Source organism: Myodes glareolus, chromosome 4 (assembly GCF_982192425.1).
Source record: "Myodes glareolus chromosome 4, mMyoGla1.1, whole genome shotgun sequence".
In the NCBI taxonomy this organism is placed as follows: domain Eukaryota; kingdom Metazoa; phylum Chordata; class Mammalia; order Rodentia; family Cricetidae; genus Myodes; species Myodes glareolus.
The window spans coordinates 25,750,396-25,774,755 of NC_142029.1; the positions used below are offsets into that span (position 1 = coordinate 25,750,396).

Consider the following 24,360-nt stretch of genomic DNA (forward strand, 5'->3'; position numbering starts at 1 on the left):
TCACCATGCACAAAAATCAAGTCCAAATGGATTAAAGACCTCAACATTAATCTGAGCACTTTGAATCTGATAGAAGAGAAAGTGGGAAGTAGTCTACAAGATATAGGCACAGGAGACCACTTCCTAGGTAGAACCCCAGTAGCACAGACAATAAGAGAATCAATGAATAAATGGGACCTCCTGAAACTGAGAAGCTTCTGTAAAGCAAAGGACACTGTCAGTAAGACAAAAAGGCTACCTTTCGACTGGGAGAAGATCTTCACCAACCCCTCATCAGACAAAGGTCTGATCTCCAAAATATACAAAGAACTCAAGAAACTAGACACTAAAACTCTAATTAACCCAATTAAAAAATGGGGTACTGATCTGAACAGAGAATTCTCAACAGAAGAACTTCGAATGGCCAAAAGACACTTAAGGTCATGCTCAGCCTCCTTAGCGATCAGGGAAATGCAAATCAAAACAACTTTGAGATACCATTTTACACCGGTCAGATTAGCTAAACTCAAAAACACCAATGATAGCCTATGCTGGAGAGGATGTGGAGTGAAGGGAACACTCATCCATTGTTGGTGGGAATGCAAACTTGTGCAGTCACTGTGGAAATCAGTGTGGTGGTTTCTCAGGAAACTGGGAGTCAACCTCCCTCAAGACCCAGCAATTCCACTCTTGGGAATATACCCAGGAGATGCCCTATCATACCACAAAAGCATTTGTTCAATTATGTTCATAGCAGCACTATTTGTAATAGCCAGAACCTGAAAACAACCTAGGTACCCCTCAATAGAAGAATGGTTAAAGAAGGTGTGGAACATATATACATTAGAGTTTTACTCAGTGGTAAAAAAAACAATGACATCTTGAACTTTGCATGCAAATGGATGGAAATAGAAAACGCTTTACTAAGTGAGGTAACCCAGACCCAAAAAGAGGAATATGGTATGTACTCACTCATAAGTGGATTCTAGCCATAATTAAAGGTCTTTGAGCCTATTATTCGTGATCCTAGAGAAGCTAAATAAGAAGGTGAACCTGAAGAAAATCATATAGTTATCCTCCTGGATATTGGAAGTAGACAAGATTGCCAGGCAACCTTGGGTGCGGGGGTGGGGGTGGGGAGGAAAGGGAGAGGGTTAGAGAGAAGGGAGTAGGGAAGGATTGGGGAAAGCTTGGGGGAATGGAATGGGGGGGAGGGAGGAAGGATGGATATGGGAGCAGGGAAGTATGTATCTCAACTAAGGGAGTCATTTTAGGGTTTGCAAGAGACTTGATTCTAGAGGGGTTCCCAGGTCCAAGGAGAGTTCCCCAGGCTGTTCCCTGGACAGCAGAGGAGAGGGTGCCTGAACTGGCCTCGACCCATAACCATACTGACGAATATTTTGTGTATCACCATAGAACCCTCATCTGGAGATGGATGGAGATAGAGACAGAGACCCACATTGGAACACTGGACTTAACTCCCTAGGTCCAAATGAGAAGCAGAAGGAGGGAGAAGGTGAACAAGGAAGGCAGAATCAGAGGGAACCATCATCTGTCGATGGATGGAGATTGAGACAGAGACCCACATTGGAGCACTGGACTGAGCCCCCAAGGTCCAAATGAGGAGCAGAAGGAGAGAGAACATGAACAAGGAAGTCAGGATCAGAGGGAACCTTCATCCAACGATGGATGGAGATTGAGACAGAGACCCACATTGGAGCCCTGGACTGAGCCCCCAAGGTCCAAATGAGGAGCAGAAGGAGGGAGAACCTGAACAAGGAAATCAGGACCGTGAGGGGTGAGCTCACCCACTGATACAAGGGGACTAATTTAATGAGAGCTCACCAAGGCCAGTTGGACTGGGACTGAATGAGCATGTGATCAAACCGGATTCTCTGAATGTGGCTGACATGGGGACTGTCTGAGAAGCCAGTGATAATGGCTCTGGGACTTGTTTCCTCTGCATGTTCTGGCTTTTTGGGATCCTAGTCTGTTTGGATGCTCACCTTCCTAGACCTGGAGGGAGGGGGGAGGAACTTGAACTTCCCACAGGGCAGGAAACCCTGACTGTTCTTAGGACTGGAGAGGGAGGAGGAGAGGGAGTGGGGGAAGTGGGAGGGTATTGGGAGGAGGGGCGGAAGTGGAAACTTTTATAAATTAATAAAAAAAAAGAGAGAGAGAGACAGAGAAACATGAAAAAAAAAACTTTGATTGGGAACAGTTTCCAGTTAGTACCCTCACAATTCCATAGCATTTCATTGTAAGAAGAAAGTGAGCTAATTTATGTAAAAGACCAACAAAGCCCCTGGGTATTCTTGCAAAGGGAACGGTTTCACTGTAACCAAAACCGAGATGAACCTGCTGAAGATTAAAAGTTACATGCCAGCTTGAAATCCGGCAGCTCAATTTCCCCCTGTAGCACTTGGGTGACAGGCTGTTTAGTGTCACAGGAGCAAAGGAAAGCTGTCAACATCACACACTTTGTGCTTTTAGCTGCTTGCACAAGGTCCAGCGACATTCTGCCGAGGATACGCCATTATCTCCCTGTCCGGCTTCTCAGAGATAAAAACGGTGAGCTTTACCTCCACCCGCCCAGCTCCAGACAGCACACGCAGCAGCTTTTAACTGAGAAGGCTCACGGACTCGGAACAATTTTAGACTCTCCCAAGGAAGCCAGCATGTCATCACTCTTAAAGAGCCTGGAATTATACTAAAAAGAATGATTTTATCCTACAAGAAGAAAAATATAAAATGAAAAAAACCTGAATAGTTAATATACAGACTTGGCCTTGGCTAAGTAACAGTGTCAGTGTAGGTTACTGCATTTAAGGGCACAGCCTATGGTTCTAGTGAAGGACATGAAAGCCGTGCACAGAGAGAACAGCCCTTCAGCCTTGTGTGACACCAGTACATAAAACACAAGGGCTACCCAGGTGGTAACATTCAGAAATTTACTTGCTCAGCAGAAGTTAGCTTAGGAGACAGTTAAGTACCAAACCTCAATCTCTTTGGGGATTCTCAGAACTTCCCATTGGATCTGTGATTCTCAGCCGCGCTGCACACTCAGGACAATCAAATCTGGAGGGGAAGTCCAGAAGCATCAGTCTTTGTTTCCAGGATGCCTCGAATGTGCAGCAGGCTGCAGGCCACACAGCAGCTCTTCCAGAGGCCGCTGCATGAAAGCACACGGACAGTTCTGCTGCTTCTAAGTTCCAGGAGCAAAGGGTCTTTTTAGAAAAGGACACAGTTGTGCTTCCTCTAAAGACACAGGCTGCTGTTTGGCGTGCTGGCTGCCAGAGGTTATCTGGAGCGCTGGTTGTAAAGAAGAAAGTCTTTGTCTTGGCAGAGCAGGCAGAGTTTCAGGCTTCGGCAGCTACCTCCAGCAACAAAAAATGCCCAGATGCCCATGAGCACCATGATTATGTATGCTAATACCAGGTTGACTCCATAGTGGGGACTTAGGAAGGTCTGTGAAGGAAAAATAAATCACCCTGGGTAAAAGCACAAGCCTTTAAAACTTATGGAATAAACAGAGATACCGGAAAACACACAACCTTTCAACAGCTGGATAGCATCTCATAAATATGGGATGACTGTCACGTGTTAAAGACTCAGGAAGGCACAGCAGACACTGGTCTGTGAACCTGCACTTTGCTTGACTCAAATCACAACCACAGAAGACAGCTGATGTCCAGAAACTAATGGGATAATGAACCAAAAGCACATGGGGCACCTGGCCCTGCTTTATAGCCATTTCTGTGTTAATTGAATTGGCTCTAAGAACTTGCAACCAACTCAGGTACATCTAGATTACTTTAAGATAAACCATTAGTATTCAAAGGAACATGAGGAAATAGCGTTAGCTTTTTGGCTGTACAATTGCTATGGATTCCAAAAGTTTAATCTTTATAAAACAGGAACAGGAACACAGCTCAGTGGTACCATGCAAGCCTATTGTGCATGAAGCCCCTGGGTTCTATCCACAGCACCAAAGTATGACTGACAGATGGTCCAAAGGTGCAGTGATTGAAATTACTGAAGACAAGTCTCCACCATAACGAAACTTATATACTACTAAGTAACACCGATAATAAAGAAAAATTAAATAATTAGTTGCAAATGATGATCGCTGGTAAGACAGCATAGTTACAGTTGCAGAGAATGCTAGGATGAGCACAAGGTGATCTGCTTAAGGGGTGATGGAAGCCCCGAGAAAACGGCACTGCACCTGACACAGACAGCAGGGGGAATGGCTAACGCTGTGTAAGCTGGCCGTGGAGGAGCCAAGATGAGGACAAAGAGCTGGACACAGCTGAAGCTAGAGCCGGGAGGGATCCAGGTTAGGAACGGAGGAGCAGGTGAGCTCGGACTGCTGTGACACCTGTGGGCCAGCTGTGTGAATGGCAGTCTCTGTGCAATGCAAGGTCTTGGGAAAGGTTTGGGTTGAGATAATAATGACTGGATTTTGATTTTTCAAACTGCATAAAATGGATTAAAGGAGGTTCTGGTGACTCGAGGAGATGAGTTAGGAGGAGACTGCACTGGGTGAGGAGGGCATAGGATGGTAACTTAGGGAGGTAGTGGTGGAGATGGAGAATGGACAGGAAGAGTCACAGGACTTGCAGATGGATTGAAGGTGAGGCAGATGCCAAGACTGACTCCCATATTTCTACTTTGAGGCAAATGGAGGCTTGAAAGAGACTGGGGGTCGGAGGCAGGAACAAGCTTGCAATGCATGGTGCAAATCAGACCCCAAGATGTCATGGTTTAAGAGTAAGGTCATGAGATTTCAAAAGGCAGAAGTCAAATAATTATTTGGATTTCTGAACATGATACTCATAGAGAGACAGAGGCTATAAAAATACAAGCACAGCCTACACATGATAATTAATGCTATTTCATCATTGTGGTTACTCAAGGAGTTACAGCAGACAGGCAAAGGTAATGCCAAAACTGAGTCCTGAGAAACTCCAACATTTATTTTTTTTTAACTGAACATAGTTTTTTTTATTTATTCTTTGAGAACTTCACACCATGCACCCCAATCCCACTTATTTCCCAGTTCCTCTATATCTGCCCTTCATCTTGTAGCATCCACCCCCAAAGCAAATTTAAAAAGGAATAAAGATAAAATAAAAATAAAGACATTAGTTCAAACAAACAAAAATGCAAAACAAAACAACAAGAACGAAAAGCAAAACAAAAACAAATGAAAAAACCACTTTGCTCCTCCATCTTTCCCGCCTCTCCATCACCTCTGTGTTCGTCTCGGTGTCCGTGGGAGCTGCGCTGTCCCACAGTAGACCCTTTGTCCACTCAGCTTTGCTTCCAAATGGTCGCTGTGTAAGTAGTTGTTGATCTGGTTCAAGGCCTCTGGCATCTGGTACACCACCAATGCTGGACCCTCAGCGGAACTCCTATCGGATATCCTGCTGTTGCCCCGAGTCATGGAGATCCTGCCACTATGGTTCTGTATGGTCAGACCCTCCACACACTCTAGCAGGTCATAGATGGACTAAATGTTGGATCAGGCCAACTCGAATCCCTAGAGGTGGAGCCACGGTGGTAGCTGATTTGGTCAGTCCAGGCTGCTGCCCCCACTCCTCAGGTGCCGGGTGGAGACAGCTTTTCCACAACTATGGATGAGGGGTGGGACCAGCCTTCCCCAGTGTGGAGGCCAGCTCTTCTGTTCTGGGGTCATTGGGACAGGCTCTCCTGTGAGGGGCAGGGCCAGTGAGGGGCGGGGCTGACTCGGCATGGCCCTGGGACTTCAACATGCAGGTCCACATGGGCCCCTGTGTTAACACAGACAACAGACATCAACACAGACCTGGCAGCAGGACCACGGACCCAGACACGGCCCTCAGCTACAGCTTGGGCCTAGATGTCACCATGGCTCTGGGTAGCAGATTTTTAAGATTTTAGGACTTAGAATGGCTTGACCAATTAATGAAAAGATTTACCATTTTAGAACCACATGTCACCATAAAGCTAAAGGAAGCTTAGGAACTAATGCAGTGCCAGGCAGTGGTTGCGTACGCCTTTTATCCCAGAGCCCAGGAGGCAGAGTCAAGTGGATCTCTCTGAGTTCGAGGCCAGCCTGGTCTACATAGAGAGTTCCAGGACAGCTAAGGCTGCACAGAGAAACCCTGCCTCAGAAAAAAAGTGACTATTATTTAGTACAGATTATGGATATAGTGCTTGATATTTTAAAGTATAAACTTGTTAGTATATTTGTTAAGAACGTATTTTTAACCCCCCCCCCCGCCAATCGTTAAGTCCTTCTTCTTTCTTTTTTCTTTCTTCTTATTTGTTCCTCTTTCCTCCTTTTTGTGCAAAGCTCAGTCTAAGACCCTGAAGGTACTGACAAGTCACATTCCATGGCCGTTCTGAAATCCTGAGTCACACACGCACAGTTCCCCAACCCTGCCTTCCTGCCCTGCCTGTCATTTCCTCTGTCACGTCCACAGTGCTAAGGCGAAGGGGACAGGCGGGTGTGTCTGCAGAAGAGAAGGCAGCAAGCTGTGATTAGAGTGGGATTAGTTACGTAAGTGCGTGAAAAGTGACAGTAACCAGGTGGGCCACTGTCACATCAAGGCACCCAGTGTGGAAAGGCAGGGAACAAAAATGAACTGTGTGGTGATGATTCAGAATTAGAGATATTGATGTGGACTCCTGGTTGTCCATATGGGGAGAAATATCACACACCTTTCTAGGTACCTATATATAATAAAGAGTTCTGTCAACCTGAATGGACTCTCACTGTTCAAGTCTAGGCTTAGATAAGCATCAAATAACAGTAGTGGATACTAAGAGCCAACAAAGGAGCCCTGAAAAATCAGGTCAGTGTGCTGCAGCAGAAAACAAAAGAAGAAAATAAAAAGCCCTTTTAAAGGCTGCTGAGCTAGTGCGGTGGCTCACTTGCTACTCCTTCCAGAGGACTGGAGTTGGTTCCCAGCACCCATGAAGGGTGGCTCGCAACTAACTGTACCTCTGGCTCCAGATCTGATGCTTCTGCCTCAGCTCCAGGGGATTCCACTGACACTCTCTGGCCTCTCTGCATCCCCATATACATTTGCATATGTGCATACACTGATGTTGCATGAGTTTTGATTGCACTGTGACACTGTGAACCTGTTAAATGAAGTTTACCTTGAATCAGGGGGCAGCACTAGCAACCAGCTGAGCGGAATTCGTAGAGAAGACACATAGGAAAGAAAGGGCAAGGTTTAGCACTTTCTTTTGGTTTCAGGACCAGTGAAGAGACATGTCTCTTACTGGGTCTATGGCCAAAAAGCAATGTCAACTGGTTTGTTTCTTGGCTTCTCTTATCTATGTTTTCTTTCTTTCTTTCTTTCTTTCCTTTTTTCTTTCTTCTTTCTTTCTTTCTTTCTTTCTTTCTTTCTTTCTTTCTTTCTTTCTTTCTTTCTTTCTTTCTGGTGGGTGGAAGTGTGTGTGTGTGGGGGTGAAATCCTGCTAGCTCAGAGAGGTTGAGTAGCAATAGCTGACCTTCTCTCTTTGCAGGTGTCTCTGAAAGACAAAGTCCTTCTGCTCCAAATAAATAAATAAAAAAGCCCACGTCACACAGAGTCCCTCCCTGCTCCTTCCTGTGCATTCTCTCTAGCATCTTACAGACGTCCTCTGACTCTCTGTGCTTACTTTCTGTCAACTAGTTGCTAACTCTGCTTCCTGTGCCAAAGTTGATTTAACTTAATTATCCCACATGCAAACTCGGGATTCATAGTGTGATCGAATAGCCCACAACACACTGACTCACACAGATACACATAAGTTAAAATAAGATAATCTTATAGACTACCAAGATGAACAAAGAACGATATCATTAGATTTGAAAAAGTGAGGGTTTGGAAGGGTGATTTGAGCAAAAGCCAGATTGGACTAGAAGTCTGAGGGATAAAGTAGAAGAGAAAGGACCAGTGAGATGGCTCAGTGGGTAAAGGTTCTTGTTGTCAAACCGGATGATATCAATTTGACTCGCTGGAACCACGTGATGGAAGGACAGACTATGTTGTCCTCTGACTTCCACACCATGCACATGCACCTCCTCGTGCATACACACACACACATACACACACACACACACACACACACACACACACACACACACACACACACAAATACATACATACAAATAATAATTTCTTTTTAAAAGTGGAGACAGAATTTGTGGAGACTATACTTTGAGATGTGTGGTGTTGTGATGAAAGCAGAAAACGTTGTAGGAGGGGGAAAGTTGTATCAACAAGTTTTGTGTAAGATGTGTCTGACTGTAGAGAGAGACAGACTGGACCTAGATGACGGTGGCACCCCAAAGGAGGGAAGCACTCAGGGCAGGGAGGATTGATTAACGTTACAGCCTAAATAGAGTGGCCTTAACCTAGGAGTCAGATTTTGCCGCTACTGAACCAGAGCTAAGGTTAGAACCTAGGTTCCCATCTAGCCCCAGCTTTTTCCTAAGAAAAGAGAACATCTGACTATGGCAATTTTGTAGTGTTATTTTCTTTGTGTTTTAACAAATAAAGCTTGCCTGAAGATCAGAGTGTTGAACTAAGCCACTAGAGGCCAGGTGGTGGTAGCACACGCCTTTAATCCTGGGACTCAGGAGACAGAGACAGAGGGATCTGTTAGTTCAGGGCCACCCTGGGCTACATGATATTGAATCTGTCTAAAAGAGAAACAGAGCTCACACAAAGGTGATTCCAGCACTTGGTATCCCACACCTTTAATCCCAGCACTAGGGAGGTGGAGACAGGAGGATATGGCTCGGCAGAGAGAGGAATATAAAATGGGAGAAGACAGGAACTCAGTGCAGTCTAAGGATGCAGTCTGAGGCAGCAATTGGAAGCATTCAGTCAGAGGACGCAGTCTGAGGAATCATTCTGAGGACAGGATCGCCCCTTTGGATTGAGCATCAGTAGAGGCAAAAGGTCTCTCTAGTGGCTGCTCTGCTTCTCTGATCTCTCAGCTTTGACCCCCCTAATATCTGACTCCAGGTTTTTTATAGAACAATTAGAATTTGTGCTATACAATTATTTACCAGATGATTTTAAAATAAGTTTTTGAGATTTCCTAAGTATCTCCTCTCAACTCCACTCAACCTGGCATAGAACTTGACCTATCAGCTCTGGCCAGGGAAGTGGGTTCATTTTGCAGACAGCACCTCATACAGGAAGAATGCTGTATCCAAGATACACACATCTGTGGGTGTGGCAGGTGTTGAGAAGTTTATGGATTCTTTTCTAGAATAATCCTATAGCCAGTTCCATAACATTTTCATTTATATGATGAAGTCTTTTGCATTTTCTTCAGTTTATTTCCTTTAGAGCCAGTTTTCTCTTTTAAGCAATCACAAAAAAAACCAATGAAAATTTACTATAAAAAAATGAGAACATACAAACGAGAGAACTAATTTTAAAACTTGAAATTAATCTGGGTGTTGGAGGTGCACACCTTTAATCCCAGCACTTGGAAGGCAGAGACAGGGGGATCTCTGTGAGTTTGAGGCCAGCCTGGTCTACAAGAGCTAGTTCCAGGACAGGCTCTAAAGCTACAGAGAAACTCTGTCTTGAAAAACAAAACAAAACAAAACAAGAGAACATACAAATGAAAGAACTAATTTTTAAAACTTGAAATTTAGATTATTTACTCATCATAACATAAAAATAAATAATAAAAGCCAACTAACTAGACAATATAAAATAGAAAACTGGGACAAGGCATGCAACTCATGGAAGACTTGCCTGTGTGCTTGTGGGAGCCCCAGAGCGACACACACAATGCCTTCAAAAACAACACTAAAACAATGTAAAAGCTGGATGTGGCAGCTGAGACAGGAGGATTGCCATAAATGAGGCTGGCAGGAGGTAAAGAGTGAACTCTAAGCCAGTTTGGGCTATAGAATTGATAGGGGAGTTTAGAAAAAAAGGGGGATTGATTGGTGATGGGATAATAATATATTGGTATTTGTGAGTTATTGTTTTTAGAAAATTGTATTGATGTTAATTTTTGTACATTGATATATTAAAAAATATTTATGTAATTTGATTAAAATAATAATAATATATTGGTATTTATGAGTTATTGGTTTTAAAAAATTGTATTGGTGTTGATTTTTGTACATTAATATATTAAATATTGTATGTGAGTATGCTTCTACCTCTATTTATATTAATATATATACATATATTTACATTCCTACCTCTAATTAAGATATTTATACACATTGTTTACATTTGGAGGTCATTATCCTCACTCATTACACAGTTGTTCGTTCTCTTAGTCTTCAAGTTAGATAGATAAAAATCAATAGTCATATATGTTTGTTATATTTATATTTAGGCTAATCAGGTTATTTAGATACATAGAGATCATACTTAGTATAGATAATATAATCTTCAACCTCTTCAAAGAGCTATAAAAAATGGCCTTTAATCTAACTAATAGTTCTATAGTAATGAGACACAATCACTCCTGACATCACCACTCTACTCCCAAGAGAACGTTAAACACCAAAGACACTCCACATGGAGCTTGTCTTCTTCCTGACAAAACTGGCCTTTGGGTAAAAAAAAAGCCCATACCTCAACCACTGACAAAATTACAAAATATCCATAAATGGATAAAAACAGGATTGTCTTATCTTGCCAAGACAGGGTGAGAGAGTCCTAAAAGGTTTCTTGCCTTTGAAAAATGGCATGTCAGTTACATCAAGCCTTAGCCAAAGTTGGTTGACTCAACATTGCATACGAAACTTTGGGTGATTGTCCAGGTATTCAGTTGTCTCTTCCATTCGTTGCACATTTCGGAAGTTTCCCGCTTGTACTTCCAGGCTGCTTGAGTAAAATTATTTTCCTTCTCAGATCTTTGATGGAGTTAAAGATTAGATAGTTGTAGTTACCATCTACATTATTTAGACTCCCTGAGATAAAATGTTTAACAAAACTTTTGTTATAGGTTTCTTGCTTAACATTGTTTGTTGTTTGTAACTTTATATTTATTATTTTCTTCTATTGCATATAGTTGTATTTGGTTTGGTTCTGTCTTATTTTAGAAAAAAGGGGGAGATGATAGGGGAGTTCAGCCAATCATATTCTGTTTTCGGGGCGTGCCGCCCTCAGGCAAAAGCCTGCCTATAAACCTAGCAAACGCGCTCCGCTATCTCTCTTTTCGCCTGGCTCCTGCGACCGGAAGGATCAGTTGGATTCTGGTGTAAGCTGTTGCAAGTCTTACTTCTGTTTATTAAAGCTGTATATTTTGTATCAAGATAGTCTGGGAACTTTTCTTTACCAATCGCCCTACAGATTCATAGAATAGACTATCTAAAGAACAAAACAAATAAAGACACACACACACACACACACACACACACACACATATATATATATATATATACATGCACCCGACTAAAGATTCTTTTAAAGAAAATATAAAGAATTCCTTAAAATTTAAAGACAGTTGGAGATAGGTAAAATATTTGAACAATAGCTTCAAAAAGAATTCTCCAACTGACAGCAGACATATGAAGATGTGTTTATTATCAAGGGAATGAAAGTTCAAAGTTTACTGTGTGTCTACTCTATTCCTGGAAAGATAAGAAAGTTATAACGAGTGTTGGCAAGGACATAGAGGAGTTGAACCTGTGTGGACTTAGACAAGCTGTTCAGCTCTCTGAGCTTACACTTCCTTTACTTCTAAAATGTCTAATATCTTACAGGCCTATTGCAAGGAGGAACAGCACTTGGCAGAACAGAGCTTTTTAGGAAACAGTGTCCACTACACTCTACAGCAGTGGTTCTCAGCCTTCCTAACGCGGCAACCCTTTCATACAGTTCCTCATGTTGTGGTGACCCCCCAACTGTAAAATTATTTTGTTGCTACTTTATAACCGTAATTTTGCTATTACTATGAATTGTATTGTTGTAAATATCTGATATGTGAACCCTGTGAAAGGGTTGCTTGACTGACAAAGGGGTCGTGACCCACAGGTTGAGAGCCACTGTTCTACAGACTCCTAGATCATACCGTAGATCCTTAGTTATACCTACAGGTGGAAAGTAAAGTAGAAATCATTTGGTTACCACATTTATCCAAGAGTCTTGGGTAGGTGGCTATGGATTAAAGTCCATTCCTCCCTCTCTCTCTCTCTTACAGAACATTCTTCCTCTGACTTTGTCTTATTATCAGATTTTCTTCTTTCACTCTTTCAGAATCCCCATTGCACCTTACTGATCTCTCTCTCAAACTTTTCACATTGTTCATCTCCTGACTTGGTGAGCAGACAGCTGGTCAGTCCTAGTCTCGGGACTCTGAGAGATGGGACTTTCATTTCGAAATTCCAATACTGGCCATAAGTTTTACTATGGCAAACATTGTAGAACATTTGTTGCATCTACAACTGGTAACAAATGGAGGCCTGAGTATCTAAACCATCCTACCACATACAGATGGTTACACTGCACGCAAGCCACTTGGGCACTTACTAACACAGTGTAGTTGGAGGCCATTGGTTTGTTTACCCGCCACCCAGACCTGAAATAAACACACAGAAACTATTAATTAAAACACTACTTGGCCTATTAGCTCGCGCTTCTTATTGGCTCACACTTATATCTTAAGTTAACCCATTATTTTATATTTTACCATGAGGCTCGTGGTTTACTGGTACCAGCGCAAAGGTGTCTTTCTCCTCTAGCAGCTACATGGCTTCTCTCTGACTCTGCCTATTCTCTCCCCTTCTATATGCTTGGAATTCCTGCCTTGCCCTATTCTGCGCTGCCATAGGCCCAAAGCAGCTTTATTTTTTAACCAATGATATTCACAGCATACAGAAGGGAATCCCACATTACAAAAGGACTGAGTTCCAACTAGAAATGAAGACCTGCTAACAACATCCGTAGAGTCCCCCATTTTCATTGCTAATCCTTTCTCAGTTCATGGTCCTTTACATAAAATCCTAGAAGTCATTCAGAGACTCCAACACTAAAAGTTCTATTCTAACTTGGGGCTACAGAGATGGCTCCACAGTTAAGAGCTCTTGTTAAATTTTATAAAACTGTGCTTAATTTTACTTAATTCTATGTTTGTTCATTTATTTTTTGAGACAGGATTTCTTTGTGTAACAACCCTAGCTGTCCTGGAACTTGCTCTGAAGACCAGGCTGGCCTCAAACTCTCACAGAGCTCTGCCTGCCTCTGCCTCTATTGTGCTGAGATTAAAGGTGTGCGCTGCTGTCACCACCTCGACCCACCACAACCTGGCTAATTTTATTTAGCTCTTATTGACTCTAATCTGAGCATTCTCCTCATTTTTTCTTTAAAAAATTAGATAAGGTCTCACTATGTAGTCCTGTATCACTTGGAACTTTCTATCTAGATCTGGCTGGCCTCAAACTCACAGAGATCCACCTGCCTCTGCCTCCTTAGTGCTGGGATTACAGGTGTGTGCCACCATACCTGGCTTTTGGGCATTACCTTTGGCCTTACTGAAAGATCCAGAAACTGATGTCTGAGAGATGTCCTCTTCCTGAATTTAGAACAGCTTTCTCTTCAGTCTCTTCCTTTGGTAGCATAGTTATTATTTATCTTTATGTAAATCTCTATAATTCTATAAACAATGAGTTCTATTTTTCGATCAATATTTATCAAATTTTGTCCAGTAATGAAGAACTCCATGAGGCTCTATGAATGGGATATAGCCATAAACAAAGCAGCTATAGTCCTTGCTTGCAACACACAACTAAACAACATCATCAGTTAACCACAGTTAGGGACACAGGCAAAGGACCGCACCGTCCACAAATGCCCTTAACGCTTCTCTCCCTCGCTGTAATATTTATATAAAGTTTTGTGCAGCTGGGTATTTGTTTTTATAGATATCATGGGTAGAAGGTATGGAGAAATCTTTAATAATTATTTAGAGACTGCATATTTAAATAATCAAAAGAATTTGTCCCCAAATACCACATCAATAATATGACTTGAAGTTGGAACCTCAATTTCATACTTCCTTCTTAACTGAGCATTTCAAAGAAATGGCAATGAGTCTAACTTACTGCTGGCCTGCTCCATAACCATAAAAAAGAACTAACTTACACATGCACTTCATAAACTATGCCTGTCTGTAACATAAAAACTCATGTACATACAATATGTATTATTGACACACAATGACATCGGTACATAGAGATGCTAACTAACTACCTCACATTCCCTACTTATTCTAATTACCATTTAAGGACAAATCTACCCTTCCAAGGGACTCATTTTTAAACTGACCTTGAACACAGCCTGGTTTATGAAAGGAAATAAGCGCCATCTAGAGGACAAAAGCTAGCAATACATGGGGATGGAAAGAAAACAGCTTCTGTAACAATGTAAACTGTAAGGAAATTCACTCTACAGAGGTGTCATATTAGTTTCTACTGGACTCTGACAGACATTAGTCATTAAAACTACATTTTTACAAGCATAGAATTATTAACATTTACAATTTCCAGTTAGGAATATTTACAAAGGCAATCTGCTGTGTTGGAGGGAACATTTTTAATAAACACGACCCATTAACATTTCCCTTAGCTCGCGTCCAGAGTTAAAGGGTCTGCACTGTATGCTGTAGGCCTCAGAGAGTCAAAGGCTTTTCAAACAGGGAAGACTAGCTTGCTGGCTTCACAGAGGACGGATTCACTTGAGAAGCTGACAGCATTCATGTCCACAGGGGAGGCTAAGATTTGAACTAACAAAGAAACTAAAAATGGTGGAGGACTGTCTCTGGGTTCAGGGACGGACATGATGTCTCTAAACTATGGCAGCTTTGTAAAATTGCTCATTTCTCATTAGAACCTTTTCATCCTATTAAAAACCTATCGAAAGCCTATTTAGTTCTTAATCATCTTCCCCTACAAGATGGTAAGCTCCCTAATGATCTTTGGCCTGGATGTGAACACGATTTAATTGCGAAAATGGGCATGTGAGTTCACGTGTTTCAATGACATAACTACCGTTAGTCTAGACAAATACAAACACATTTTCTCCTCTATTTTTAAACAAAGTGAAATTTAATAAATTATATCCTCACTATTTAACAAGGTTGGGATCATTGTGTCATAACTTGTAGCTGGTAAATGAAAAGCAATGTGAAAAGAGTTGGTCCTTTTTTATGACATCTTTGCATAGAAAGGTTAACTCATCTGAGTTAAGAAAGAACTGAGGAGAATCTCCATGAATGCCCACTGTGCCTGGCCCCAAGGAGTTAGACAGGATGTTCACAAAGGAAAACACTCCGCTCATGATTCCAAAGCCCAAGCCAGAAACTAAAGAGGAAGAAAAACACCGTTAAGCCCTTTTCCTGTTATGCGTTCAGCTCAAATCTAATTTACGAGGACTGGGGAATACTACTTCACTGCAGGGAACAGGGCACACCTGCTGTTGCTGAAGCCTCAGCAAGCTGGAAGGCTCAGTGAGAAAGGAGGGGAGGAAAGGAAGCACAGGATGTCATAGTCAATGAACGAAGGAAAGGAAGAAGAAAGGAGAGGAAGAAGAGGGTAATGCGCTAAAGGAGATCCTCTGTGTGTGCACGCACACGCACACGCACACACATACACTCATGCCTGCATTAATTTGTGTGTGCTATGTGCAGGCTGTGCAGGTATTGGCTCCCCTAGAACTAGAGCTACAGGTGGTTGTGAGCCATCATCTGGGTGCTGGGAACTGAATTCAGGTCTGCCAGAGCAGTAGGTGTTCTTAGCTGCCAAGTCATCTCTCCAGCCCTTCTATTCTTTTTCTTCCTGACACCACAGGCTCTAACTTACCATAGGCCAGCAGTCACATTAGGGATGCTGTCTCCTCAGCATTTATGCTTTTCAAATCCTCACTGGGTCTTCTAAAAGAAAAACGTATTTTTTATTTTTAAAGAAAAAGCTGTTTATCAAGCAGATCACAGTACCCTTCAGAACTTGATGTTTCGTGAGGCTTCTGATCAGGTTATATGCCATGGTGCAATACAGACTCCATTTGAGTGAAACCGAGCAATCTTTTTTGTTGTTACTTGTTTTGCTGCCTTGATTTCTTTTGCTTGAGAAAGGCTCTCTCTACATAGCCTGGCTGACCTGGAACTCACTATATAGACCAGGCTGGCCTTGAACTCACAGAGGTCCCTCTGCTTCTGCCTTCTGAGTGCTGGGATTACAGGCATGCGCCACCACATCCAGCCTCAGCGCATTTTCTTTGCCTTTTTTTCTATTTTTAAGATTTTTTTTTAAACTTGCATTGTATTTTGCCTGCATGTGTGTCTCTGTGATGATGTAGGGTCCTCTTGAACTGGAGTTACAGACAGCCATGAGCTGCTGTGTGGGTCCTGGGAATTGAACCCAGTCCACTGGAAGAGCAGCCAGTGCTCTTAACTGCTGAGCCATCTCTCCAGCCCAATTCTAGCACATTTTCAATAACTGAAGTCAAGTGAGATTTCCACCAACTTCATCTAGCTCATGTTTCCATAAAATGAAAAAATTAAAATATCAGTAACAAGCCAATAGAGATTGAGTTTAATAGTAATAAAAGCAATGCTCTAATTTCTGGGCTCAATGAATATTTGTTTTTTTATCCTGAGGGATATATCACTCTGAATTTTCTTTTCCCCAAAGTCTCAGATAATTATCTTCAACTTATGGGCCTGCTGCTGTATTTTCCACTGTGGCTCTGCTTATTCGTGTCACCCTTCTCTCTTGCACACTGAAGAACCGAAACCATCCTCACCCTTCTCGCAGCAATTTTTGTCTTTGGTTCAGGAACTAAAGCCTTGCCTCACACACACCAAGCACATGTTCTACACTGGGATCTTTGTTTTTCTTTGTTTGTTTGCTTGGTTGTTTCGAGACGGTCTATGTAACTAGGCTGGCTTCAAAATCGCTATGTAGCTAAAATGATAGGCATCCCACCATGCCTAGTTTATGAGGGGATTGAATCTGGAGCTACCTCTTCAGCTCCTTTAACACACCATTTCAGAAAAGTTAAAAAAAAAAAGCAGAAAGACACTTCTAAAAGAGAAACCCAAACAGGGATGAGAGCATAGGTTAGTGAGAGAACTCTCGCCTAGCTTGTGGCAAGACCCTGGGTGGGGAGTGGAGGGGGCACGTGGGATACAACACAGACAGGGACAGAAACACCAAAGCTGTAGTAGTGATTATCTTAGCTTTTACTTTTCTGTAATTATAAGATCTTCCTAAAATCACAAAATGTTTATGATAACAATAGTATCAAAAAATGAATTAGGCTGCAAAACTTGCAATCTACTTTTCAAAAGTATTTTTTTAAAATCCATAACTCCCATATATTTCAGGCACCATACAGCAGTTTTAGACAACACAGGAGTTTACTGGAGATGTTTTTAAGACAGTGACAGTTAGGCTTTAGACAAACAACTTGAAAGTTTAAAAAGTCTGTGTGGAAAGGGCTGGAGAGAATGCCCAGTGGTTGAGAGCGCCGGTTGCTCTTCCAGAGAACCCAGACTCTATTCCCAGCACCCACACATGACTCACAACTCAGGTCCAGGAATCTGTTGTCTGCTTCTGGCCTTCTTGGACAGCAGGCATTCATATGGTGCACAGACATACATGCAGGCAGAACATTCATACACATAAGATAAAAGTAAGTGTTAAAAAAATAAAATTTGTCAGAAATGGTCAGCATTGCAGCCATAGGCCAACTTCTCACTGTACAAGGCTTTGTCCTGTTTGACAGTTACAATCCCTCATTCACTCATTAACTATGTAGTAACTGCTCCTGAGTCCTGACTCATGAAACAAACTTATTTGACTGCAAAGATTTATAAAAATAGGTACAAATGCTTCACATTTTAATCACGGTAGCAAATTCAGGCAGCAAAACTTTGCTTGGGTTGGTGCCTTAAACTAAAAGGCTCACACCAGTTTGTGGCAGTACAGCTATTTAAGCAGAATCTGAATAAACCAAAATCTCTAGTATTGAATGAAGTATGGCATGAGAGTTCAATTTAAATGTAGTCACTTACGTCCTAGCCTGTGAATGGGAGCTCACGCCTCAGGCTTTGTTCTTAAATGTATTTGTCCTTTTGTAGACTTGAAACTATAGACAATGCTTCTCAGCCTTGTTGTGCAGTAGAGAGAATGCCCATTAGAGCTGACAACACTGAGCATCAAAGAGATCCAGTTCCTTTCCAAGGGACAGAGACAAACAGGCACTTAAACAAAGGGTGGAGATTTTTCCAAGACTTTTTTTTTTCTGAGATAGGGTCTCTTAATGTTGGAACTCACTGAATAGACCAAGCTGCTCTTAAACTCACAAAGATCCTCCTGAGTCAGCCTTTGGAGTTTTACGAAACCCATTGTTGCATAGTCCCTTGGAAGAAAGAGATTAGGCGAGTGTTCGTTAGTGTGGCAATGAGGAATATACGGCCAAACATGATGGTGTTTTGTCTCTGAGAACACACAGTGTCATGGCATACGCTTGTAATCACAGAACTGGAAAGGCTAAGATGGGAAGATTGCCGCAAGTTCAAGGCCAGCCTGGGTTATATAGTGAGTTTGGAGGTAGTCTAGAATACATGAGCAAATAATAAATTTATCTCAACAAATAAATGAGCAAACAGACAGACAATAAAAATACCCTACTTTCTCTAAAGGTATTCCCATGAGAAAACAGGCAGTGAAATTGGTTATATTTACCAAAAAAAAAAAAAAAAATGGAGCTGTCAAAGCTGCCATGGTCTGTAGGAGCAACAGAAGAGTTACCAGCGATGGTAAAGCAAAGATGGCTGAACCTTCGCGACTTCTGGCTGAAGAAGGTAGCAGGTGGAGGGACTGGGCTGCTGGGAAGGGGACCCAAAACCAGTTTAGGAATTAGCTTCCCTCAGAATCTTCACTCCAGGTCCACTGCCTTCGTATTAGAGAAGGAGCAGCTGACAGCCGTCTCTCCTTTCTCCTCAGACGTGCTTTCCTGTGACATGCTGTAACTCTAAGGAGGAGCATAGAATCCCAGTGCCCAGAAACTCACAAGACAAGGAAGGTCTCACCCGAGAGGAATGCCTGCATCTGTATTAAAAGCAGGAAGAAAGGTCGCAGGATGAGGATGGCTCCTGCCTGCCTAGCCTAGGTGGAGTGACCCTTCCTTCACAGCTGCCTCAGGGGACTCAGCTGTAGGCAGGAAGTGGTTTGGACCTCTGAGCTCATTAGGGCTGGGAAGTGGAGATTCCCTGCGGAAAGATTCAGGAAGGAGGGAGTGATTTGTGAAGTTAGGCCCCCAGGCTGAGCAGGACCTGAGGTAGCAGGGATCAATTCTCACTGAGTGCATGGCTTTTCTTTGTGTGGTTGGAGGCTGAGTGTCTGTCCATTGTCAAATCCTCCTGGTCTCTTCTCCAAGTGAGTTTCACACTCTGACTATACTTCCCAAGCACAGGACCTCTGTTCCATGAACTAGGGAGGACAATGTGGCCAAATCATTCCTGGGATCTCCTTGATGTCAGTGATGCTTCTGATACCATGGCACATCCTCCCTTAACCTAAGCGTGATCCCTTCTAGTGTTTGCTCCTTTCCTGTGTGCTTAGTATTCGTCTAATTTGTTCCTTGGAACATGGGATTACACTCTGGGCAAATGATTTACTCCTTGAGCTGTATTCCCAGCACTGTGGGTCTCTTTTATTCTGAGGCTTCTGTACTCATTCTGCATACATGGCCTTGTGCTTTCCACAGGCAGACTCTGCTTTTCTCTGCGTCGTTTTCTTCTCCAAGAGGACTCTGGTGATTCTGCGTTGTTACCTTGGGTTCTCCTCCCATCTTACCCTTCCTCCTGCTGCTACTGTGCTCAGCAGGGCGCGAGCCTTGCTCTCTTGTTAGTCCTTTGATTTCCTGTTTCTTTTTTTCTTGGCTTCCAGCTTCCTGACACGCGCAGAGGAGAGTGATGGAGCTCTTTCTCTACACTGGATGGGAATGGAAGAGACAAAGGAATCCAGGGACCATAAAGGACAGAAAGGTTGAGCCCACACCTATTAGTACAGGGAAACAGAAGTTTAGGAAGATAGGAGACCCAGTTCTTAGGCAGAGGTGCAGAAATCCTTGCCCTCTCCTAAGCATGGCACTTATACTGGTGAGATTGCCGTACCTGCCATTCTCCTGGAAAACCGGAAGTACACCAGGGCTCCCATCAGAACCGCCCCAGCCCCAATTCCAAGAATGATGGCAGCAAAGGTTCCAGCTGAGAGGCAAGAACATCCTTGTTCTAGACCGACTGTCAGGGAAAGAAAACAGAAGCAGGAATGAAAGTCAGAGCGTGCTGCAGCGGGGGTGTCCTGGAGACAGATTCTCAGCACATGCGGTCTCTGTTTGTTCCCTCAGGGAATGCATTTCTGCCTGTGTCACAGAGAAATAATTCCCATCTAGAGTGGAAGAAAGGCCTGAATTTGTATGTTAAATCAGAGATGGACCTGATAACCTGACTTCAAGATCCATACAAAATGGTAGTAATAATTTTAGCTAATAGTAGTGAAACAGTTCCTGTGTGTGTGGTATTTTGCCAACAGGTTACTTTATTGATTCAGTAAGTACTTAAAACAACACCGTAAGATCCTCCCTCCATCTCTAGAGGAAGAAATAAAAGAACATTCCACCCTTGAACACCCTGTGGAAGGAGGAGAAGAAAGAATAAAATAAATATAAAAGAGAGACTGGATTACAGTAGAGAAATCAACTCATCAAAAGATGGTGCTTTAAAAATAACATTGACATTTATCTCGATTAACTTTGTAAAATATAGATTACAATTGCTAACATTTGAAGTGAGATTTGAGGTTACTATTTTTCAGAATAATAAGAATTCCAAAGTATTAAATATATTTTATTGTATATTTTGTGTGTGTGTGTGTGTGTGTGTTACTTCAAGGCAATGAAATATGTGTCTTCAATGACATCAACTTATATGTTCAACAATCTAAAAATTTTAGAAAAGGTTGTTAGAACTAATGGGCAGAATCAGCAAAATTAAGGACAACAAAATGGATGTGCCCAAATTAATTTTATTTCTACATGGTAATATTAACAATAAAATAATGAGATTTTTCTTGCTGCTTTCACAGAGACAGAAGGACCGTGGCGCTGAAGAGATGGGACAGACCTAGAGAAAGTTCTGGAAACGAACTGTAGTGAAGATGGTTACACACAATATGAATGTGTTGTATTCCACTGAACTGTGTACCTCAGAATGGCTAAAATCATAGCATATCAATTTTACCATACACAGAAAAGTATTAACACAAAAAGAATGCTATGCAAGGTCACATTGTAAACTTCAGTCTCACGATAGGAAGTTCAGCCCAATGGGTCTTTTGTATCCATGTATTGGACATCTGTGGATCACAAATTATGTCCCTACTGAAAAATACATAGTAGTATTTTTACTACTATGTTCTTATTATTTCTTATTATTTCTTATTCAGTATGGGTGACTAGTATCACCCAGCGTGGGAATTAGATATTGAGTGTTTTAAGTATATGAGAGAATGTATTTAGCCATGTGCAAAACACTGCACCATTTTCAACAGGGTCTCAGAGCAGCCACAGCTTTTGGTGTCCAATGGGCGCCTTGAAATCAGTACTCCATGGTGAAATCAGTACTCCATGGTGAAATCAGTACTCCATGGTGAAATCAGTACTCCATGGCTCTGAGAGTTGACTACATAGTTGGTTCAGAACCTAAACTCTTACTTAATCCTATTGCAGTTCTATTCATTATGTTAAAATCCTGCTGGGTTTTGTTTCGTTTTGTTGAGATAGGGTCTTTCTGTGTGACCTGGGCTGGCTTCATAGTCGTGTTCTTTCTGTCCCATGTTTTATCCTAGGATTACAGGAATTTGTCACCATGTTGGCTACCTCTGTGTCTTAATAAATTCCCCCATTCTGGTATAGGATAAGAGGTGAGGTCACTCGCTGATAAAAGCTAGGTGAACTGGAAAACTCTGGTTGGAACTGACCCATTGGAGATCTCACACTGATACTCCCCAGCATCTTCCCTCCTGATAGCATCTGTGTGGAGCATGATGTTATTTAGAGACAGTGACATCCTCTCGCTGACATTCAACCCTGTTTATTGAAGATCCGATGGGTGGAGAGTCTGTCAAGTGGCAAGTAGGTGAGGATCCTAGTGCCCTATTCTCTTGATATAGTGCTGTTTGCTTGAAGGGAAGTCTGAGTCTGAGGCTCCATGAACAGAGGAAGGATCAAATAAGATTGTTCATTTTCAGAGATCTCAGCCAGCCCACTGCTGGTCCACAGATATCTAATAGAATCTATGGGGTGGAAAAGTTGGGGGGGGGGCTATAGACAGGTATCTTGTACTTTTCATCTGTCAGTGTGGCTGTGTGATTGTGATGTGGCCAATCTATTTTCTGTGTCTCCGTTTCTATATAATAGCATACATGGTAAATGATCTTTGCCATATCTGTAAGTCAGCCATAAATATAAACAATGATCTGAACTTGGGATAAGAGAGCCATCTCGCCAGGCGGTGGTGGCACATGCCTTTAGTCCCAGCACTTAAGAGGCAGGTGGATCTCTGTGAGTTCGAGGCCAGCCTGGTCTACAGAGGGAGTTCCAGGACAGGCTCCAAAGCTACAAAGAAACCCTGTCTCAAAAAACCACAAAAAATAAGAGAGAGAGAGAGAGAGAGAGAGAGAGAGAGAGAGAGAGAGAGAGAACCCTATATCCGCAGTCTACTACAAGGGAGTCTAGTACAAGGGAGAATCCACTATGCTAGACCCTGAGGACAAATAGTCAGGAGCATCTGTTTCCTCGTACGCCCATAAGAACAGGTGGCTGATAGTTGAGACACTTGTACCGCTATGCTTCCCATGCTGAGTCTCAGAAGGAGATGCTCACGTCACTTAGTCTAAGCGTTTCTTTCATGACTGACTGAATTTTAGACTTCCAATAAAGCATGATTTTCTGTCAGATCCCTGAGGGAGTAAGATTTCAGCCCTGGAGTAAAGCTCCCTAGGGTCAGCTGGAACTAACTCTGGGACTGAGATCTTCAGCCCAGGCTTCAGTGTGCTGACCTCTATGTAAGGATCCTATGGTTTCCTCAGCCATTCCCTCTCCGATTCCCACAGGGTCTTTCTGTTCATGGTGAGAGTCACAAGAGTCTGGGCTTAGTATCAGATTCTCAGTTCCATTACCCCAGCACTCAGCCTCCTCTCTGCAGGATGGAGTCAGATGAAGGATCCTCACCTAGGGCAGTGTCTGCACTGTGTGTGTCTTGCACTGAACTGCCCAGTCCCAATGTAGAGACACAAAGTAGAATAGGCAGATACAGCATTGGCCTCACAGTCCAATGTGTATCAACTAGAAGTCACACAACTGAGTGCCCAGAAGTTACAAGGAATCACTTACTGTATACAGGAAGATAGTATTTGTTTGTTCACTCTGGTTATATGTATCAGGGGCTTTTAGGCTGTGGCATCCTGTATCCTTCTGGGTGACACTAAAAAGCAGCAGAGATCCATCAGTATAAATTGTCTTTCTACCATTTACATGAGTCAGTAGCTATTTTATAACGTACAATTATCATCTGCTTTGCAATCAAATCCTTTGTAGAAGGAAAAGGCTTGACAATTCTGTGATTTAGTGTGACTATGTAAAAGAATGTTGCCCCCTTCAATAATACTGTCTGGCACTTCAATGGTTAGTTTGGCCATGACTGGAGTGTTCCAGAAGGTTAAAAGTGAGACTAGAAGCAAAGAGAGAAAAAACTAATTCATTGATATTGGAACCATTTATCCCGAGTAAGTGTGTTCATCACTCAGCCTCGGTGCATGGGTCTGCCTGCCGACCTGTTGGAGAGAAGAAACATGACCTCCACTTCCTCAGCGTCACCAGAGTTGTTGCATCTTTGTTACTGTTTGATTTTTATTGTTTATTATTTATTTTATTGCTGTTTTGTTTGTGTACCACGTGCACACCTGGTGTCTGGGGTAGCCAGAATAGGTCAGCAGAACTTTGGAACTGGAGTTATAGACAGTTATGTCTTCATATGGGTGCTAGGAAACCAACCTGGGTCGTCCGGAAGATCAGCCAGTATTCTTAACCATGGAGCCATCTCCGCAGCCTCATGTTGTTTCCTCTTGATGGGATTCTCTCCTCGGGTGTCCACACCTCTCACCCTTCTCCGTTCAGAGTCACACTGTTCTGGGGTTGGGTGATGCCTCCCCTGACTTTTCCTACCGACCTGGTTTTCACCTTCTGGCTGTTGTGCTGTTGTTCTCTCTGTCCATGCCTGCAGTCCACTAGAACTAGGGATTGTGATGTCAGAGACTACTCTGGCCCGTTTGTAAAGCCCTGTGCCTGG

The 24,360-nt window shown here is 42.6% G+C and overlaps 1 protein-coding gene and 1 long non-coding RNA gene across 2 annotated transcripts in view; both read right to left on the bottom strand.

The window, feature by feature from the left end:
* Nucleotides 1–2,917: 2,917 nt before the first annotated feature.
* The window catches only part of Aph1b (aph-1B gamma-secretase subunit), a 59,923-nt gene continuing 38,480 nt past the window's right edge, over nt 2,918–24,360 (bottom strand). The window contains exon 6 of the mRNA XM_087905341.1: nt 2,918–3,447. Coding sequence (XP_087761467.1) covers nt 3,280–3,447 — 168 coding nt within the window. The 3' untranslated portion in view covers nt 2,918–3,279. The remainder of the gene's footprint in view (nt 3,448–24,360) is intronic.
* On the bottom strand, nt 19,638–20,250 carry LOC125393263 (uncharacterized). Its single transcript, XR_007229752.3, has 2 exons — nt 20,128–20,250; nt 19,638–19,945 (listed from the first exon to the last, which is right to left on the bottom strand). It is a non-coding gene; the product is annotated as an uncharacterized LOC125393263 (long non-coding RNA).